The 22,668-nt window shown below is 41.3% G+C and overlaps 1 protein-coding gene across 1 annotated transcript in view; it reads right to left on the reverse strand.

Moving 5' to 3' along the window:
- Positions 1–7,192: 7,192 nt before the first annotated feature.
- Positions 7,193–22,668, reverse strand: part of CUNH1orf141 (chromosome unknown C1orf141 homolog) — a 40,083-nt gene continuing 24,607 nt past the window's right edge. The window contains exons 5-8 of the mRNA XM_055628734.1: positions 17,597–17,738; positions 12,032–12,101; positions 10,705–10,894; positions 7,193–7,900 (exon numbers count right to left, since the gene is read on the reverse strand). Coding sequence (XP_055484709.1) covers positions 7,193–7,900; positions 10,705–10,894; positions 12,032–12,101; positions 17,597–17,738 — 1,110 coding nt within the window. The remainder of the gene's footprint in view (positions 7,901–10,704; positions 10,895–12,031; positions 12,102–17,596; positions 17,739–22,668) is intronic.

Genomic DNA, 22,668 nt, shown 5'->3' on the forward strand with positions numbered 1-22,668 from the left:
GTGTGTGTGTGTGTGTGTGTGTGTGTGTGTGTGTGTGTGTGTGTGTGTGTGTGTGTTGAGGGATAGGGAATTGTTCTAAGATCGTGCTGAGTGTTCTAGGTAGAATGTGTTTCGAGGTACTGGGAGCTGATACTTAGGAAGAGGGATGGGCTAGAAGGTGTTGGGACAGGGTTGCTGAGAGGGTCTACAGGATGGAGGAAAGCAGAAAGGGTCAGCAGGATCTGTTTAGTGTTGTCCTAGGGCTGGGGATGAGACTGGGGTATTAGGTTTGGATGAGAAGAAGGAGTGTGAAGATCTGCAGATGACTTGTTTCACTGGTCTACCTGCTTCCCTGGCTAGCAGCAAGGGAAGTTCCCAGGGAATGTCTGTGGGGTTGGTGGCTGAGATAAAGGGATGGGGTGTTGAGGAAGGCTGTAGGAAATTTAAATGCGTGGCTGGAGATTCAGCAGGTAGAATGGGGATTCTGCAGCAGAAAGAATGGGATGGTCTGCTATACATCTGAGGATTACATTTGGAGGAGAGGAGGGAGAGTGAAGATCTGAAGATCACCTACCTGCTCCCTGGAGAATCGTGTTTTTTAACTCTTTGAACATCATACTTAGAGAAGAACCCTAACTTAGCCAAGTTTTGCTTTTGGAACAACTACAGAGGAACAAATGGGATTAGTGGGAGACAGTTGTTTTCACCATGCAATAATGAGGAACTTCCCAAATTTGTGCTGAACATCTCATTGATCCTAGACTCTACCCAGCAGCCTGTTCTGTGCCTTTGAAAGCTTGATTTACTTGAGCTGTCTTAACTCGGGATTGGGATTTTTTTGAATACAGACACCTATAAAACAAAATTCAAGATCTCTCTCTCTCTTCTTCCTTCACTACCTCCCTCCCCCTCTTCCTTCCTCCCCTCACCACTTTCCTGGAGAAATAGCCCAGAGCTTTAGCACATTTCTTGCTCTTGCTGAGGACCTCAGTTCAATTCCCAGTGCCCACATCTGGCAGCTCACAAATACCTGTAACTCCTACTCCAAGGGATCTGACTCCCTTTTTTGGCCTTTGAGAACATTCATTCTCATGAGGCAGGCATATGTACATATACATAAAAACAAACATTTTTAGGAGAAGGATTCGCTGTCTCTTTCACTGTCTTCTCCCCCTCTCCCTCTTTTAGTGTTTTTCCTACAGATAGACAGACCTGACAATAACTCCCTCCTCAAATCACATGTGCAGCGGTGCTGAACCCAAACTGCAGTCCGAGCACTGCTTCAGACCTTGATGTTTGAGAAGTGGTTGACATTAGCCGATAAAGAATGTTGTAGGGTCAAAAAGGCAAGAGGCAAGTGAATCTCGGGTACTTGCTAGCAAGCCTAGCTTCCTCCTTGACATCTTTCTATGGACTGGCACTACAGGCCCATCTCTGCTTTTCCCAAATTCTTCCTTACTTTCTGCCATGTGTGTCTCCTGTGGTGGCCTGGTTGCTAGCTCTGAGGCCTATTATCCCATGTAGTTTCTCTGTACAGTAGCCTCAAATGATACTTTGATTGTATTACCCATTTCCGGTTCAGTGTCTAGCTGATACACAAGCAAGGCTTTGGAAGTAAGACAGGCTGCTTTCAGCACAGTGGCTGCACTATTCCAGATGTGCTCAGCTGGATGAAGCATGCTTTACAGTTCTTCACTCCATGAAAAGGCCAGATTGACCATTATCTCTAAATGCAGAGGCTTCACAGTTCCACAAAAAGCTATACTGTCCACGAGTGTGTGTGTGTGTGTGTGTGTGTGTGTGAATGTGGCTATATAAATAGGAGTGGCAGAGATCAGTAAAAAGAAAGTCAGGAGAGAGAAATGCGTTGCATGTTTGTAGTGAAGGGAGGTTGTTAAAGCCAACTGGAAAGAATTTCCATATTAAAAGTGGGTTTGAATCTATAGAATGCAGAATATATAGAATCTATAGGTTCACCAAGGACTTCTGCATCTTTTGAATTGGGACAGAGAAAAGAATCTGCTGATGCTCATAGTCCTCTAAATTTCTCTGTCTGATTTCATTTGCTTGTTTGTTTTTGAGACAGGGCTCATATATCCCAAGCTGGACTTGAACTTGTTTTATAGCCTATGCTGCCTCAGTCTCCTGATCCTCCTCACCTCCACAACTAAGTTCTGGGGTTACAGGGATATGTGCCACCACAAACTAATTCTGCTTTTAGTTTTCTATGAGATTAGTTTCACCCCAATCAAATAATATAGGATAAAGCAAGGCATGGTGGTACTTGGCTGTAATCCCAGAGCTTTGAGACGTGGGAGGCAGGAGTATCAAGAGTTCAGGGCCATCCTCAGCTGCACAGCAAATTCCAGGCTAGCTTAAGCTACATGAGGTTGTGGCAAAAGAAAAAGATGGGGGTTGGGAGACAAAGGAAGGAAGGAAGAAAAGGAAATGGAAGGAAGGAAGAAGAGATGGAAGGAAGGAAAAGAAGTAAGGAAAGAAGAAAGGAAGGAGAGAAGGAAGGAAGAAGGAAGGAAGGAAGGAAGGAAGGAAGGAAGGAAGGAAGGAAGGAAAAAGGAAGGAAGAAGACTTAATTGCTACAATCACCAAACTTTTAGACTCTTCAGTGGGAAAAAGCCTGAGGCAGGTAGAAGACCATGAATGCTACCACAACAGAATATTTCCACAAGAGTGTGATAAATGTGGAAATTTTCATTTTTTTTTTTTAAAAATAATCATTGTTTATGGTCTGTTATGGCTTGAATAAAAAATGTCCCCAACAGGTTCATGTTTTAAAGATTTGATCCCTAGCTGATGTCACTATCTTGGGAAGGAGACTGTGGAAACTTTATGAGATGAAGCCTACTTGGAGAAACTAGGTCACAAGGATGGATCCTTGGGTTTTATCTTGTCCCAAGCTCCTGCTTTTGGTTCCTCTGCGGTGCGCTCCTGCTGCTGTGATGGGGCTTAGTGGCCTGGGGCTAAGTGACCATGAATGGAGTCCTCTAAAACTACAAGCTTAAATAAATATTTACCCCCTTCAAACTGTTCTCTCAAATAGTTTTGTCACAGCTGTGCTCAAGTAATTAATACATGGCCAGTCAGGGCTGTCCTTATCACTTTCCCCAACCCCAAGGGTTACTATCCTCAGGAAAATCCCTTCCCATTTTTAAGAGGTTGCTTCACTTCTGTGTCTTCTTCATCTTCCTCAGGCTATGTTGGTCAATTGTGTAAGTTTTGCATCCAGAAAACTCAAAACATATCATTATATTAATTAAGCCAACCCAAGATCATGATGTGTGAAGATGGAATGTTATCTTCTTAGGTGGTTTAGGCAAACTAAGGTCTCCTTGTTATGGTCCTTAGTGACCACAGATCTGTAGATAGATAAATTGAGAGTCTTGCTCACTGCTAGCTGGTGCTGTGGAAATGTTAGAAAATGTGTCAACAAAATGAATTTAGAAACATTTTTTTTTAACATACAATGACTCATGAATCTGGGAGCACCCAAAGCCAAACCAAAACAACAACAAAAACACACTCAAACAATTTTATCTGGCACTGTGAGTAGTGGATTTTTTTATAGGTTGAAGGCAGGAGTGAAGTAAAGAACGCACGTGACTGGCCACAGCTAGGAGGCATCTAACATTGGGGGGCCATGGTATAATATGGAGCATTGTCTAATTTGGGTATGGTGCCATAAACTGTGTACTTTGGATTGCTTAAAATGCCTGCTTATAATGAGCTGAAACCTGGGCACAATATATTCCCAAATTAGTCTATGGTTTATTTATAGATAAGCTAACCTATAATTTGTTATGTAGAAACTAAAAATATGGAGGAAGCCTGAGGCTAACAGTCTCTTCCTTGATTAATTAAAAGAAATAAGCAGGGACTTGCTGAGCAAGTAAAAGCACCAGCCACACAAGCCTGCTTACCTGAGTCTGACCTCTCCTGCCAGAATGCATGTAAAAGTGGAAAGAGATAACTGACTTCACAAAGTTGACCTCTGACCTCTACACATGCTCGAGAGGATGTACATACCATGCAGGCACTCATACACATGCACACACACATCCATGTACACATACAATAATAATAAATTAAAAATAAAATAAGCAAACAAATCCATTGATTAGAAAAATGTTTGTATGGGCTTAGTGGTCCCTTCAAGACCTCCTGGGATACGATGAGATCAGGATTATTTCTGGAGAAATAATGGGAAGTGCAGCTTCCCATGGGAGTGTTTCACAGACCACAGCAGCCACACTGGTTCACCAGTATGGGCCATACCATCACCTTCGATACAGGCTGGCCTTGAAGACCGTGCTCACATCTTAGAATGAGAATAAAATCCAAGTCTGACTTTGACCTTGTTGCTTGCCCCCCCCCCCCACACTGCAGCTCTTTATTTAAAGGGTGGCAGATTTCAAATGAAAGCAGAAAGGAATGGTACAGAGTAGAAGTTCTGCCTTCCCTGGGCCCAGCTCTCCCAGCTAGGAAGAGGCTTTAACAGAGTTCTTGAGCAAATGTATGTTCAGATTTTTTATTTGTTTTTGTGCTAGGATCTTAGTCTGTAGCCCAGGCTGGTCTTGAACTCATGGTCATCCTGCCACAGCATATCAAGGGCAACCATTAAAGGTCATTAAAGGTCACCGACATTCACACAAAAATGTCATTTTTATATTTAGTACCTTTTTCTTTGGGCATAGGGATGGAGCTGTTGATAAGATCTGTGATGTATTCTGGACCAGACTTTTATTAAATGGGTGTAGTGGTTTGAATGAAAAATGCCCCCTTTAGTCTTGGACACTTGAATGCTTGGTCCCAGTCAGTGGCTCTGATTGAGGAGGTTGGGTGCTGTGGCTTTGTGGGAGGAAGTGTGTCCCTGGAGGTAGGTTCTGAGAGTAAAAATCCTTGCCTGCTTCTAGTTTGTTCTCTCAGCTTAGTGTTTGTGGTGGTTCAAGATCTGAGCTCTCAGTTTCCTGTTCCTGCCTCCATGCCTGCCACTTGCTGTCATGGCTTTCTGCCATGACAGACTACTATCCCTGTGGAGCTAAATAAAGGTTTCCATAAGTTGCTCTCGGTCATTGTCTTGGTTAGATATGTTTGTCAGCTATATACAAGCCAGGGTCGCTGGGCAAGAGAAACTTCAATTGAGAAAATGCCTCCTTTAGATCGGCCCATAGTCTATGAGGCACTTTCTTGATTAATGATTGATGTGGAAGGGCCCAGCCCATGGTGAATGGTACCATCCCTGGGAAGGTGGTCCTGGCTTGTATAAGAAAACAGGATGAGTAAGCCATGAGGAGAAAGCCAATAAATAGTGTTCTTCTGTTCTGTGGTCTCTGTGTCAGTTCCTATCTCCAGGTTCCTTCAGTTACTGAGTTCCTTGAGTTCCTGCCATAAGTTCACTTTACGGTGGACTACAGCTATAAGCTGAAATAAACCCATTGTTTCCTTAGATGCTTTTCGGACAAGTGTTTATCATGGCACTAGAAAGTTAAGTTAGGATGGCCATGGTGTTTTCTTACAGCAACCGAAAACTGATATGGTTTTGCCCTTATGTCACAAGTTTCATTTTTCTTTTCAGTACTGCTATTGAACATAGGCCTCATCCCTGCTGGGTAAGAGCTCTAGGACTGAAGTTATGTAGCCAGCTTTTATTGTCTTCCTAAAGGATAAAGCTCACAGACACCCATAGGAACTACCAGAAATAACTAGTTACTCACCCCTCCTGGGTCTGCAGCCTGAACAGTGTAGTTCGGTTTAGCAAGGGGAATGGGATAGAAAGAAAATTTTATTGAATGCTACAGTACTAGGCAGTGTTGTCATCTGGAGAATAACCCTGTCATAAACCACTGCTGTCCCCATTTTGAGTGGGAACAGAGCAAACTGAGACTTAGGTACTGTCACACCCTCATTCCTAGCTGCTCTAAGGCCCTCACTTCTTCTCTGCTGAGAATGGGAAGTGAACCACTGTCGCTTATGCTCTTACTAGGCAAGTTTTCTGCTTCCTGGTTTTCTTGTGGTGCTTCCAATGAGTCTGTGTTTTCTCTTCTGACCTAGCACAGGAGTTGGGGGAAATACCTGCTTTATAGCCAACTGGAAAGTGAAGAAAATGGACAGCATGGAGACACTGAGCAAAGACGGGTGGTGCGTGGTGTGAGAGAGGTGGCTTAGTGTCTTGGTGCTGTTAGCATGGCCTCCACCACAGGTGATGCTCAGGTTCCTGTCCTGCCTGGTTCACAGCTTAGCCTCTGGCCTCCAACTTCCTTTAAGTGGATGCTTCTAATTCAACCTGCTTGTCCTTGAGTTCCAGTTAACACTGAGAAATCATTTTCTTACTCAGTGTTTTCTTTTACTTACTGGAAATGACAAATGATAGCTAACTTCACATTAAATTCTATGTAATAAAAGTATAAGTTAGTATTTTGTGGGTTAATCTTGGAATGTGTCACTACCTTTTGTTTTTCTGTGCTGAGACTTGAACCAAGGGTGTTGTGCATTCTAGAAAAATGTTGTAGGTTGAATACCTAGACACATGTCTTTAAAGACACTTTTTAAGTGAAAAATACGAAAATACGTGGGATCCCAAAGAAATGCATCCCAAATGAAGTTGGGAATAATTTACTGAGTTCAAGAAGAGTTCAGTCTTAATACTGTTTATGTCAATAAGAAACAGTCAAAGAATAATGTAGGACAATGTATTGTAGAATATTCACCATTTGATATCACAATCAACTCACTTATTGACCTTACTCATTTAAGTTATTCCACAACTCAGAAAGAACTCAAAATAATGCTTGAAAAACACAATGAAATTCCAAACAGCTCTAACAGGTTTCTTGAAGCCTTTTTAATCACATACATTGCTCAAGTGACACTATTTTCCCATGACTCTCTAAAATGCTGATCTACAGTGAACTCCATATTCAGTAAATTAATGGTATATCTGTCTTGACAGTCAATTATAACACAAAGTTGTTGATGTTTCTTGGCTTCTGGCAACAACCTTCCCATCAATCTATGCCATTGTCGGTACTGACTAAGAATGTGCTGCAGCCAACTGGGATATCTGATGAGTATAATTGAGATAAGCAATGAATGGGCTACAGAGATGGCTCAGCCTGGAAAAGCTAGGCTCACAAGCAAAAAGATAAGTCATGAATGAATCACTATTTTTGATAATTCCCTAATTTAGTCTTTGCATTAGCTAATGGTGTTGATTGATCTTGGATTGCTGACTGGATATTGCATCCAACAGAACATTAATAGCAGGGTTAGAATTTCTTCCATGATCTTGTAACTCGGTTCTTACTGGTTTTAAATATTTCTGCATGAATAAGTCTTGTGATTCATTCACTTTCCAGGTTAGCAAGTTATCCACTGGAGTTACGTTGTTTAGTTTATATATTTCAAGAATGTTTTTCAGAGGCTTAGAGTCATATTTCATAGGTAAGGCAGTGAAATTGCGTTTGGGTGCTTGTTTTGCTTTTGAAAACGTTCTTTCAAATCTGTCTGACTTAACAGTCTTTTTTTGAGTAACATCTTTATCAAAGTACCCAGCAGATATGTTGGTTAAGATAGGAACTGTCTGGGACAAGTCATAATGTGTTTTCAGAAATCTTTTTGCTGAAGCCAGACTATCATGGTTCTTCTTTTGTTCCTTCCTTCTACTCTTTTGTTTCTTCCCTATACTCTTTTGGGCCAGTTTTTGCAGTCCTACAAGCTTAGATCTTTGAGGTTTAAAAACATCCGTGGGTTCATTATTACGTAGAGCTTTGCTCCTGTCACAATTTTTTTGTAAAACAACATTCGTTTTTTTAGTTGTCATCAGAAAGGGAGTAAACCTTTTTTTCAGAAACCATGTTTTTACATATGCTGCGTCGTGAAAAATTATCGGATTCGTGTGGCTTTCTTCCTATAGATTAAAGGAAAAAAAAACTCCAATTCATGAGCATATTGAGGCAAAGCTATACATGCATCTTAAACATGAAAATAAATTTGTAAATTACTATATAGCGGTACATGATATCAGCAATAATAACATTCAAATACATTTAAAATAGATGATTTTCTACAACATACTTCTCAATAGCCAATAGCTTTCTTAGATACAAAGTTTGAAGCCTTGGCCTTCTTAAATTATTTCTGAAATAAGGTGAGGTATACAGAAATAAGTACATTTTTTTAAAAAAAAATGCAAAGGGCATTCTGAACGGAGAGGATAGAGTTGGTAAGAAGGAACACCGTGTGGGTGTTTCCAAGTACATGCTCTAGGAAAAAAAGGATAACCCCCCAAAATGGGTTGAGTCAAAGATCATATGAGACATTAGTGAATATAAACCCAAATGATCATGTATGCCTATTCTAATTCGAAAAACTTAAATTATGTCTATTATTGAGTGTTTACAATTGTATCTTAGGATTTGCTACAATACTTGGCAAAAATGTCTCATATATATTTGAATAAAGTAGCCAAAGTAATAGACGTAAAAACATAACACGCTTTAGTGTAGCAATAGCAAAATTTATAAAAGTTTTAAAATTACTATCCCTAAAATTGCATAATTAATTTTCACAATCCCTAATTCTTTCTCTAGGTAAAAAAAAAAATAATAATAAATAAATAATTAAATACATGGAAACTAGAAAAATATGCACATTACCAGTATTTGATTTGCAAATATTAAGTCAATAATTGCTATGTTAAAAAAAATAAACAATTAGAAATTCATTCTTACAGCCTTTGAAGCTGGGAAGCCCAAACTCAAGGATGGCTCTGTCTCGGTATCCTTGAAGATATGAAGACAAAAACAGCCCAGTCAATTCCCTGCAGTCCTTTGTATGAGTACTGATCCCATTCCTGAGAGCTGTTGTGTTCACCTCATAAGTGCCTCTCTTCTTGTGACTATCACACTAGCTCTTTTTTCAGCTTCTGGATTTGGGGAACAGTGGCATTCAAACCACATCATCAGTCATGATTGGGATGAGGCATTCTGCCTCTTTACCTGGCCATGGGGAAAGTCTGCAGATGAGGGAGTCAAGGAGGGGCCAGAGATAGGCAGAGAGAAAGGGGTGGGGAGGTGCTGGCACAAAGGACTGGTTAAGTACCATTACAAGATATCTGGATAGAGAGATGCACTGGAGGAGGACCTCTCAGCTGAGTCAGAGCTTTCCCTTCCCTACAAAACCCTGACATTTGCTCTGTCTTGGGCCTAGAGCTCCATTCGATTGGATGAGTGGGGCCACGGGTTGTTCCTCAGCTTGAGATCCCGTCAGACAATGAGCAAGTCAGTGTCTTGTGCTAGCTACAGCTGCGAGGTCTCTAGGTAGAACAAACTAAGACAGAAGCAGAGCAGGAACTAAGGGCAGTGAGGCTCAATGAGCCCTGGACAGCAAGTCAGGAGTGGATCTTTCCAAGGATGAAATCAGAAATTAGACTGATGGTACACAAGCATTCTTAGCATGAGATGCATCCCAATGGCTGTGATCCCCCCCAAAATAACCACACCCCCCAAAAAAACTCTAGTTCACTATCCTTTTGGTGATAAAAATATTACCAACTTAGCCACACATTAATTTTGGCCTTCACATTAGTTTTGGTTTACCCAACACTCTAGGGATCTTCCACCCTATAAAGTCATTGGTTCTCAACTTTCCTAATCCCGGGACCCTTCTATACGGTTCCTCATGCTGTAGTGACCCCCAACAGTACCATTATTTTGTTGCTACTTCATAACTGTAATTTTACTACTTTTTTGAATCATAATGTAAATACCAGACATTGCAGGCTGATATGTGACCCCAAAGGAGTCGAGAACCACAGGTTGAGAACAGCCACTATAAGTCTATGTATTGTTAGGTAGACATAGGCACTATCTTCACCAGCCTTCCTGGAATTAGGGTATAGGACTTAGACGCTGCCAATCAAATCAGTATTGTGGATGTAAACATGGTTTTATTTTGGTCCCAGGTGTAGGATGTGGGACTGATTCAGATGGTCCACAGCAGCAGACTATTTGCCTCATGCGGGCTCTGAGAGGAGCTCTGTGCCAGCTGTAGATGGTTTACATCTGAGGACTCCGGAGAGAGAATAAATGCCAGAGCCCAGACAGTGCAGAGATGAAAGAACAAGGCTGCTCCTGCTTCCCCCTTGTTGCTCCTGGTTGCTATTGTGAAATGAGAAGTTGGAGATCCCCTGAAACAAGGACTGGACTGGCTCCAAGGAACCCGACGACCCTAACCAGCAAGAAGCAACTAAGAAAGAACTTCGACCACCTCCCACTAACCCTTTCTTATCTCCTACCTGGTGTTGGGGTGTTGGAAGGGACTGGAGTGGAGTAGGGAGAAAAAGATATAAGAAACATAAATAAAAGTTTTTAAAAACCAACATCAATCGGTCACCCATGTTAGTCTGTAGAAGGAGTTGCCATGGAAAGGTAGGGATTTTGTGTGTGTGTGTGTGTGTGTGTGTGTGTGTGTGTGTGTGTGTGAAATTAGTCTATTTAGGATTGTAGAGGCTATAGAGGTCTTAGAAAGAGTCCCTCCTCCCCAGCATCAAAGCTGTTAACTGTGACCTGAGATGGTGGCATAGACTCAACGAAGCAGAGCAGGCTGTATCTGGCTGATTCCTAACAAGACAGATTTCAAGTCACGTTGTCGTTTTAATCTTCCCAGAGGGTTGTGGTATTTTTTTTTTTCCTGAATAGTAGTAGAGCTTACCATGGAATAAAGTACTGTCACTTCTGGAGCAGGGGCAATAGTCTTGACATTTGGGTTTTTGAGTATATGTTCATAGCTCAGGGGAAACAAGATGGTCTGTTTTACTGGACGAGGCATTCTTGGCTCATCGTTTCTGGTTGGCTTGCTTTCTTTTGTAATTAAATCATTCACCTCTGGAGGGTATTTTCTCCTGAAAAAAAAAATGTACATAGTTTAGGGAACCGTTTATAGGGGATGATTTCAGCTAATCATCTCTCTCCCTATCTCTCTCTAGAAGTTACTGCCAACAACCCTGCTGATTCAGTAGAGATCAACCAATCTGACAAGGCCATCCTTTCCTGCCTGCTTTGTGCGAGAAGCAGCAGGAGCAGAGGTGGAAGCCAGACAGTTACCTGGGTACCTGTTGTTTTTGAGTGGGGAGCATGTTGTGGAGACTTGAGTTGAGCCCTTTGGGTAGAGAGTGTCTGACACAGTCTTTGCTGGGGCCTTATCCCACTTCAGTTAAGAGGAGGTGACAGTGTGCATAGGCACCAAGAAAATAAACTTTTCATCTTGAGTCTCCTTTGATTTATGTGGGAGATGGGTTTGTCCTGGCATGCTTTTGAGGTAACCTGCAGCACAGATTTGGCAAAGGTGAGGCAAACAGTCTCATTCACAGAGGGCAAGGATGGAGGAGATGAGAGAGCCTCGGAAAGCCTGTCCTATTGGTGAGTTCTGAGAGTGGACCCTGACAGACTCATGAGATCATGAGCCACAGATAATTAGCAGCCACAGAGCACCCAGGAAAAAACCGTGTGATCACCAGTCCTGACAGTAGCACAGGGATCTGGCTCTGACCCCCGTCTGGTGCCTAGATTTCCTTTCCAAAGTTTATCAAGGCCCTTACTCATGCATACTCTGCAGATACTGTCTTGGAGAGAAGCAGAAGGGTTACTTAAGCCTAACGAGACCTAACAACATTCATAGTTGTTCCAAGGTTACAAGTCGGATTTTTGCTCCATTATGCAGAGATGCTGGTGAGAAGGATCTTGATGTTATGCAAAAATAAATAAATAAGCCTTTTTTTTTTCACCTCCCTGTGGAAGTATAACTAGATTTGTGCCTACTATAAAAACATTGTTATGGTCTCTCTCTTCATTTGACTGTACTCAGGATGAGACGCCCACTAGCTGACCAGTCTGGAACTCCTCCTTTGATGGTATTCTGAGAGTAAATGTTAATAATTAGCAGGGAAAAGAATCATTTTTATGCATTATACAAGGCAGAACTTGTTCTACAGAGTAGTCATTTAACAGTATAAAATATTAACATTTTAAAAATAAATTACCCCTTTTTGATAGAATCTGCTGAGCCATCTGTAGACATCATGGACTTCTTAGCTCTGCTTTCATTTTGATCTGCAATTATAGATTTTCATAAGATACATAAGTACTGTGCTATCTAGAAAAATGTCTGTATGAAATATCTTACAGATTTAAACAACATATAAAACTTCTGCTATAGTGGCAAATCTATAGTGGCTTGTTGGTGCTTCTTTGTGTGTGTGTGTGTGTGTGTGTGTGTGTGTGTGTGTGCTCCTGTGATGTGAGTGTAGGTGCCCATGGAGGCTAGAGATGTCAGATCCCTTTGGAGCTGGAGTTACAGGTAGTTATGAACTGTATGTTTTAGGTGCTGGGAATCAAAATCAAATTTTGCAAGAGCACTAATTGCTCTTAACCACTGAGCCATTTTACCATTCATTCCTCTTGAGTGAACAAGGTAGAAGGAGGAAAAATAGATCAAGACTTCAGTACTCAACTAAAACGGCGTAAACATAAAAGTAGCCTTAGAGAGTTTTCATGGACAAAAGGTTTTTTTGTTTGTTTGTTTGTTTTTATGCTTTTGATACAGGGTCTTATGTGGCCAAGGCTAGTCCTGCATTCCCTATATAATTGAGGCTGGCCTTCTGATCATTTTGCTTCTACTTCCAAGTGCTAGAATCACAGACATGCAATCGAATACCTGATTTTATGCTGGGACAGAACCCAGAGCTTCATGTAGGCTAGGCAAATGCTTTATTTACCAAGTGAGCTAATTTCCAGCCCAGCGAAAGGATATTTAAGAATTTTAAAACATTTCTATTCTATCAAGTCACTATTAGCCATCAGGAAGCCTGGGGTAGTCACACACTGTTGGTGTGGAAAGAAGTCAGATAGCAGAGAGATGTCACCTTACATGAGGAAGTCTTCAAGGCATATCTTGTCTTCCAAGTATATCTAGTGGTCACTCCAGAATTTTATTGCCTTGTAAGTGATCCCAGACACAATTGGCTTAGTTACTGTTCTATTACTGTGAAGAGACACCATAACCAAGACAGCTCATGAAAGAAAGCATCTGAGTGAGAGGCTTGCTTGCATTTCAGAGAGAGAGTCCATTATGAAGGCAGGAAGCAGACAAAGGCAGAGCTTTGGAGCTGTAGAGTTACATCCTGCTTCTCAGGTAGCAATGAGAGCCTGGGATTGGTGTGGGCTTTAGAAACTTCAAAGCCTACCCCCAGCGATACAAAATGTATCCAGTCCAAAAGAATTAACAATACAATACACCACTTCAAGAATCATTATAGGTTAGTGGGTTTCAGACTCAGACAAGCTGCTGAGGTGCATATCAGAGTGGACCAGGCCTCCAGGTTCTCCCAGAATCCCTCAGTCTCTGTTAGAGGGTATGGCTGGCATATCCTGCCCTCTACCCTGAACCTCCTACCCACTCTCCTCCCCCATCTCTGCGTGGCGATTCCCCTGGCTCTGTTCTTGGGACTGGTAAACCCACTTAAGAGATGCTCCAATAAACCTGCCTTTATACTTTTTGTTCAGCTTGAATTGGTTTATTTTGTTGAAGGAGAAAATATATTATCTTGGTGCTGAAACCAAGAAGACTTGAACCTCCAGCCCAGTGGTGTTATGTTTTGCAGGCAATTCAACTAAGCTTCTGCCTTTCCAGAGCTCAACTTAAAGAGTGTTTATGTTGTTAAGGTGTATGTCTACGGCCTTTTACTATAATGTATATTTCACTGAATATTACAGCGCTGATGCTAACATGTTTAGGATAAACATCTAAAGTTTATCCCCTACGTAGACTTAAAAAGGGATTCTTGTAAGTTGCAGGAAATCCACCTGAATCTACCTCTCAAGTCAAATGGAATCCAGATAAGCACTGCCAATCAACAGCCTAAATTTCCCACCTATTGCCTATCTCAGGGTGGGACTCCTTCCCCCTTTCTCTGGTTTTGGGACTCCCCATTTCTGCCTACCCAATCGATACATTCCTGCACCCAACACCAGCTGATTGGTGAGTCTTCCCTTCTGGTTGGCGTTAACTGTAAATGGTCCCCTTTGTCCAAGAGACTAATCATTGACCATCTGGCAGCTCTCTGGTTCACTGAGGAACAGAGGCACCCGGAATCACAGTCTTCAAGGCTACAGTTAGTCTCTCTTGCCAAATCTCATACAGACAGCTTACTTTGGGTGAATAATCTTTTTCTAGCAACACAGTTTCCAGCTTCCTTTTCTCCTCAAAAATCCTAGTACTAAGTGAGGCAGTATCTCTCTGGCGCCTTCCACGGGCACAGCTCATGACAACCTGCTCTGTCTGCTTGCGCTATGAAATCTCTGGTTCTCCTGTACTTGTGGGGACGCCCCAAAGTCTGGCATAACTGATTTTTTCTTTCTTCACCCATTGGAATCACATCTTCCACTGTACCTCTAGGCTCTCCTCTGGAGTCTCCTAGATAATGTCAGATCCCTACACTTAGCGCCCGCGTTACAGACGTCTAAGTTTACACACCTCTGCAACCAAACTTGGCCTTAGTATTTCTTAGATGACAGATCCAAAACAAGACCTTTTTAATTACTGTCAGCAATTGGGTAAATGAAGGTTCCCATGTTCAAGTTTTTTTTCTCTTCTTTGCTCCAAAACCTTTGTTCTCTGCTCACTCTCTCAAAAAGTTTCAAATGTATACCTAAAGGAATTTTTTCCTTAACCTACTTAATTTTGTCTCTGTCCTTACCATTGCCAGTATCCTGCCAGACCCAGGCATTTCCTATGTCCAAGACAGTGCCAAAGTAGCTACCCACAGGTGTTTTAGTCTAACCTCAAAGACTGTGTCAAACTGGACCTGTACTTTCCCTCCCAGCCATGGATGCTCTCACAGATCCTGGACAGTATCAAAAAAAGTCTATTCTTCCTGGACTTGGCCATTATTTTAGCCATTTGGCCTCTATATTAACACCCCAATGTCAGCAGGAAGTACCCAGAAAGGATTCTTTGCCCATTATCCATTTATTATCAACAAAGGCTGGAATGGTGTTCTTCAGGCCTGGGACAAACAGCTCAAGTTCTCCCAGCATTCCTCAGTCCCTGTCTGCTACTGATCATGCTGGCAAAACCCACTCTCTACTCTGAACTTTCCAGGGCAGGGGCTTCCCCTCCTCCTCACCATGTAGTCTGGACATTTTGGTTCTCTTACTTTCTCTCTCTCTTTCCTCTCTTCTCTCTCTCCCTTGCATGGTGGCCAAGAGCTGTTTCTAAGCCATTCTTGGCCACATAAAAACTGGGGACTGCTTCTTTTCTGCCATCTTTCTCTCAGCCTGACACAATCAACTTTGGGCTCAGTGGGTAATTCTTTCCCAGCCATTACCTAGAAGTACCTGGTACTTATTCTGTCCCTGGGATCCCCTGCCAAGCCTCCATAGTGCAGGGCAAAGCCTGTTCTGGAACAAAGACAGTCTTTGTTCCGGAGAGCCTTGGGATCCAGAGACTTCTGACCCAAGGCCACCTCTTCCCCCCAACTGTATAACCCCAGGCTACCATGCAGGACATTAGTACTAAGTCTTTAGACTTCAGCATAAGTTTGGAAAATGGGCGCCACAGGGTCTAAAATCGATTCTGGGCTGTGCCTGCTTCAAAACTGATCCAAAATGGGTTTGTTTCAGTTGTCAGCTGAGGAAAGTCAATGTGAACACGGATGGCTGTGTTCAGCAGTCAGTGGTGAGTACACACTTTGAGAAGTTATGTTATATATCCAATTATTATTGACTCTTTAAATAGCATCCAGAGGTGCTGGAGAGATATTTAGGAGATATTCAGCACTAGACATGCAAGCTTGAGGACAGTAGTTTCAGACACCCTGTCTGAAATTCCATCACTTGGAAGGTAGAGATGGATCCCCAGAGCAGGCTGGCTAGCTATACCAACCATTCGGTAAGCTCTGCATTCAACTAAACTGTAAGCACAAGGTAGTGCTTCCCAGGTATTCTTGAATGTGTGGTGTTCACTGGGCTACGGTCGGCTTACCAGGGACCTATACTCTTAGAGAAAACTGGTTCTTCTTCTCCCAGAAGCTATCAGTTGCCAATAGTTACTTGGCTAGAGGTAAGATTTCATGTCCAACCCCCATCTCTGTGCTGGGATTTGGTGTGGCTTAGGCTTCCACAGGTCTTGTGCATGCTGTCACAAACACTATGAATTCATAGGTACAGCTGCACCTTCTGCATCTAGAAGACACTGTTTCCTTGTAAATGGCTTTGTTACTTTGCTTTATTGAGGTATAATTTATATACAATGACATGATCACATCTTAAGTGTATATATAGTATTGTGAATCATGACAACATATTCATTTAAAATAAATCTCATATGAAGACTCCAAAGATGGATTTTTGGGAGGGGAGGGGAGGAGTCACCAGACCTCTTTATTTGTTTTTCTTTCCAATGTGTCCACACTGGATATACCTTCATTTTCTGCATTTTTGGTGGCAAGTTAACCACAGATGGAGAGGAAAGATCAAAGGATTCCATGTAGCTGTTTGAATAACTTTCTTCTAGGGATTTTTTTCCCCCACATATTCCCATTTCAACCAGCATCAGATGATCTTTACTTCTCTTTGACAAAGTAGAGAAATAAACAATGGAACTTGGTTTTGGACTTGAAAGTTTAGCCTTTAATGAGTCTCTCCCCAATCTGAATACCCTTCACTTTGCCTTCATTGAGCTCTCTGAGCCATTTGGTGACTGGTTTTCTCTCACTGAGTTCTTCTGAGCTATTTTGTTTCTGTTGGGCTGTTTGGGCTACAGACTCCTTGTATGACAGGCATTGTCAATTTGAAAGGCTTTTGAAGTGGTGCTGTGACATTGAGGTTCTGTTGAGCCATTTAAGACAAAGAAACAAGAGTTCTGAGGAGGTCTCTATTGTGGTTTGTAAATGAGAAATAATAAGTTTGGGTATATAAGATGGCACCTTACAGCACTTTTAGCCAAGTCTGATGACCTAAGTATGATACCCAGAACATACATGATAAAAGGGGAAATCAAGACCCTCTTGTTGTCCTCTAACTTCTACACGTGCTAAGTAGGATGCATGTACTTGTATATATGCATACACACAACATAAAAAAATAAGTGTAATTAAAAATGTTTTAATTGAGTTTTTACTATCTTTGTGCTCCCTAGGGGGAATTCTATCTGACCAGTCTTGTGTAAACTTTGATTTCTAAGCAGTGGTTAGGACAGGAAGTGGAAACAGGGTTAAGCATATTGGGAGCAAGGACCCTGAAAGCAAACAGTGTTAATTCTTGTCCTTGGCCACAAACAGATGCCCTTAGGTTCTGCTCTGGCTAGAGGCCAGCTGTGCCAGACTGGAGCTGATAAAATAGTTTATAAATGGACTTGATATAAGCAGAGGACAAAGGAGCCCAGACTTTACTATTTTTGTGGTAGTAATAGATGTTACAAAGTAGTGCCATATTATGACTGCGCATCTAAATAGGGCCATTCCTTGGGCATATATTTTATTGCTTTTATAATGTAGATTAGATATCATTACTTTCACCTCTTTGGATAAAACATATAATTTGTGTACCTGTAAATGGAGGAAAGACTTTTTCCTTACCAGCATTGGACTGATAGGAGGGTTTAGGAGGCAACTTTGGACATTCCGCTGATATTTTACACAGGTGTCTAGGCCGAGACGATAGAAAATTCAACGGCATTGCATATTCTGACTAAAAAACAGGAAAAATGGAAACCTCTTAGAAATTGTATCTTTGTATCTGTATCACCCTTCCTCTCCCTGCCCCCCTCAATCACACACAAAGAGGTTCTTATGGATTCCAGGCTGACCTTGGGCTAGTTTTGATCCTCCTCACTCCAGCTCTTTAGTGCTGGGATTATAGGTAGGTACCACCAGGCCCAGTTTATACTATGGTATATGTGTATACCTAGCCAATTTAATCAAGGAAATGGAAGAAAATAAAGAACACATACACGTGCATACACATCCCAGAAAGGGGAAATATTCTTAGTACATGGTTTAGAAGAATTATTAATGTTAAACTGTACATACTGACCAGGCGCTGTGGCACACGCCTTGTATTCCCCGCACTTGAGGAGGCAGAGGTGGGTGGATCTCTGTGAGTTTAAGGCCAGCCTGGTCAGCCAAGGCTACACAGAGAAACTGTCTCAAAAAAACCAACCAAACCAACAAATAAACAAATAAAACTACATACTGTTCAGAGCAATCTACAGACTTACCTAAAGAAATCCTAAAGAAAGAGAAGAAGCTGGAAAGAAAAAAATATCTAAGTTTAAAACATGTCACAAATCATGACATGACAGCAAACATGCAACCCCAGAACTGTGGGGGTTGATGTGTGAGCATCTTGAGCCTAGACTGGGCTACACAGAGATAATCTATTTCATAAAGAAAAGAATTAGAGCTATAATTCTCCATACAGAAGGCGTACCTAGCAAGAGCCAGGCCCGGGTTCCCTGCCCAGCACCCACAAAAAGGAAGGATTAAGCTCTATTGTTCTACAGCACAGCAAGATGATGACAACAGTTACACATTTCAAAATAACTAGCTGAGAGAACTTGGAATGTTTCTCAACTCAGAGAAGTAAATGTTTGCATGATGGATATACTAATTATCCTGACTTGATAATTACATATTGTATGTATGCATCAAAATGTACATGTATAGCTGAATGTAATTATTATGTACCAGTTAAGACCTTTTCAAAGAACCAGCCCCCCCAAAAAATAAAAATAAAAAAGAAAGCCAAAAAGAGCTCATGTCAATTAACTTAAAAAAGCAAAAACCAAAAATGTTTTCAGTTGTTTAAAAGATCTGGCATAGACTTAACATCAAAGTCTGAAAAGATAATATAAAAAATCTACATGCTAATCTCATGCTGTTAGGATTTTTTAAAATAAGATGAATAGAATGCTAAATAAGATGTTAATTGACCCTATACAAATTAATACTTCAAATGAAGTTATATGATTTTAAGTTCGCTAAGAGATATATATGCTTCATAATTCATTTTCCAATGGAATAAAATGGAGGGGAAAGAATGTGATTTTTTTTTGTTACTCCTTCAGTGTTTGTTTGCTTGCATGTTTGAGAAAGGGTCTCCTATGTGGTCCAGGCTGGCCTTGATATTGCAATCCTCTTGCCTCAGCCTCTCCAGTGCTGAGATGACAAGCATGTATCACCAAGGCAGATTCAACATACAATAAGTAGTATAGCAACAATACGTAATAGCAACAATACTATCAATGTCTGATAGATATAACAATTATTATGAATATAACCATAATAGATTTTAGCACAATTTTAATGTTTACGACTATAAAACCAACAACCAATATCATAGCTAAAGTAATCAGCCCACTAGTCTACAAACTGGTAAGAGTGACACCCAGCTGGGGCTGATGGCACAGGCCTCAAATTCCAGTTCCTCCAGACACTGAGGCCGGAGGATCACAGTTTTGAAGCTACCCTGGCAGCATTTTATTTATTGTATTAGCCTCAAAACAAAAAGTGAAAAGAGGGCTGAAGGTCTAGATCAGTGGTAGAGCACTGCCAAGCGTGCGCAAGGCCATAAATTCAATCCTTAACCTCAGAAAGAAAGAAAGAGAGAGAGAGAGAGAAAGAAAGAAAGAAAGAAAGAAAGAAAGAAAGAAAGAAAGAAAGAAAGAAAGAAAGAAGGAAAGAAAGAAAGAAAGAAAAGAAAGGAAAGAAGGCCATCCACCACCACTGTTTATGAATTTTTAGGACGCACAGGGTAATGAACTAGAAATATTAGGCACACACACATGCAGACACTCGAGAAACAGAAAAGAAAGTAACCACACACAGCAAACTGAAAATGCCTTTGGCAGTTCTGATTCAGCACAAGTAAGCAATGTCTTATCAGAACTAACCCTACAAACTCCTCTCTCTCTCCCCCCCCACCCTCTTTCCTTCCTCTCCCTTTTCTCCTCTCTCACACCCAGGAGACTGAAAGAAAGTAGTGACAAAGAGAAACCACTGAAATTTGGAAGAACTGATTTGCAGAGAGTGAAGGTGTTATTTATATGAGGTTTACCCAGACTGCAGGTTGCAACTGGCATTGCATGGGGCATACACCTGATAGTAATGTCCCTGGCAAGATAAAGACAGAACAAAGTTCAGGGCAACCAAAGCTGCAGAAAAGTGAGGGAGGACGGCAGGAAGAAGAGAGCCAACAGGAGGCTTTCTGTCCACGTCTCTGTTTCACCCAGATTCAAGACTGTGAGCAGCCAGCTAAGATGGAAACAACTAAGCTAAAATATGAACTGCTCTCCAAGAGAAATTGTGTCTTTTCAATGCATCAAGAGGACTGCTAAGACAATGTTGTTTTGTTTTTTTGAAGGATGAGAACTGAGTGTCCCAAATACAACCATCATGACATCTAATGTGAATCCAAGCTGATGTTTAGAGAACCAGGAAAACGAACTCTCAATTGAAAAAAGCCAAGCAAGTAAAGCATTGAAGTAGCCCACAAGTTCAAATAGATTCTTAAAATTAATTTTTTTGTGTGTAAAATAAGTGGTTTCATTTAAACATTTTCATATGTGTTTTGATCCATTAATTCCTCCATTGCCCTGCCTTGCCCCTACTTCTCCCCCTCCCTTTCATTGATCTCCTTCCTCTAAATCTTAAAAAAAAAAAAAAAATGGTAATTCTAGAACTAAAAGTATATAATACTTGAATTTAAAAAACATCTCTGGCAGAACTTAGAGCAAACAGATATAAAAGGAAACGGTCAGGAACTTGCAGATAGAATATTGAAGCTTTTTTTGGCAATGCTTTTTTATTTTTATTATTATTTTTTTTTACAATTTATTCATTTTTATATCCCGATTGTAGCCCCCTCCCTCAACTCCCCCTGGTTCCACCTTCCCTCTCTTTTCCCCCCCATCCCTTTCCCCTAGTCCACTGAAAGGGGGAGTTCACCTCCCTTGCCATTTTCCCCTAGTTTATCAAGTCTCATCAGGACTGCCTGGATCCTTTTCCTCTGTGGCCTGGCAAGGTTGCATTTCCAGGGAAAAGTGATCAAAGAACAGGAAACCAACGAGTTCATGACAAAGGCAGCTCCTGCTCTCCTTACTCAGGAACCCACATGGTGACTGAGCTGCCTAAGGGCTACATCTGAGCAGGGGGTCTAGGTCCTCTCCGTGCATAGACCTTGTTTGGTTCATCAGTCTCTGCAGGACTCCTCGGCTCAGATTTTTTAGCTTTGTTGGTCTTGTGGAGCTCATGTCCCCTCCGTGTCCTATCCTCCACTTCTTCCATAAGACTCCCTGACTTCTGCCCACAGTTTGCCTGTGAGTCTCAGCATCTGCTTTTATCCCCTATTGGGTGGAGCCTTTCAGAGGACCCTCTATAGTAGGCTCCCATCCTGTTCCCACTCTTCCACTGTTTCTGGTTTCTACCCTGTTTGCCATTCTGAATGAGATTTAAGCATCCTCACCAGAATCCTCCTTGTTGTTTAGCTTCTTTAGGTCCGTAGATCTTAGTATAGTTATTTTATACCATATGGCTAATATCCGCTTATAAGCACGTGTCTTTTTACTTCTGGGTTACCTCATTCAGGATGATCAGGAAAATGTTAGGAACTTACAGATAGAACACTGAAACATACATACGTACACACACACACACACACACACACACACATACACACACACGTATAACAAGATTCAAAAATCTGTGCAACTATAACTATGCACATAACTGAGTAACAGAAGATCAGGAGAGGGAGAATGGACTCTTCAAAAAAATATTTGAAGAGATGAGGCTGGGATGTTTTTTTTTTTTTTGTTTTTTTGTTTTTTTTTTAATCTGGTAAAACACATAACTAGTGAATTCTGGAAGCTTAGTCAACTCTTCAAAGCATCAATATGAAAAAGACCAAAGGTAGGCACAGGGTCAACTGCTGAAACACAGACATCATGACAAGATCTTGAAAGCAGCAGGAGAGCTAAGATGCAGGGCCAACAACTCAAACCGTGACCTCCCAGCAGAGAGCATGGAAGCCAGGGACTGTGAGCCGAAGGACACGCCCACATTAATGTAGGAAAAGGGAAAACATCACTCATATGCCTGTTTCTAGATCAGAGTTTTTTAATCAAGTAAAAATTTCCTTCAGAAATATCTTTAAAGAAAACTAAGGATTTAGTTCCCACAGACCTCTACTATAAAGTGCCGGGAAGGAAGTTTGTCAAGCAAAAAGAAAATACTAGAAACCTAGCTCCAGGATGACAGAAAAAAAGTCAGCTCTGGCAAGTATTCCGTTATTTATTTATTTATTTTTCCTTTGGGTTGTTTCTTTCAAATATACAAGAATTTCTACAGTACAGTAGAAATTAAACGATCATGTCAAAATGCCCTTTAAATATTTATATTCATAGTCCCATTCTGTTCTCAGCCTCAGTTAGAGATGGTTCTCTTTGCAGTGTTTAACAGCCAATGCAGGGATGCATTACTGGTCAAAGTATTGAGAATAAAAGACTAAGTGATCATTCCCAAGCAAGAAATCAGTATCAATTCCTCCACCAAGACTCAGGGAACATCACGGAGCAGGAAGCAGGAAGAACGTGAGAGCTGTTGGATGACTTGTGGTCCCT

Source organism: Psammomys obesus, unplaced genomic scaffold (genome assembly GCF_907164565.1).
Source record: "Psammomys obesus unplaced genomic scaffold, mPsaObe1.curated_primary_1811, whole genome shotgun sequence".
In the NCBI taxonomy this organism is placed as follows: Eukaryota; Metazoa; Chordata; class Mammalia; order Rodentia; family Muridae; genus Psammomys; species Psammomys obesus.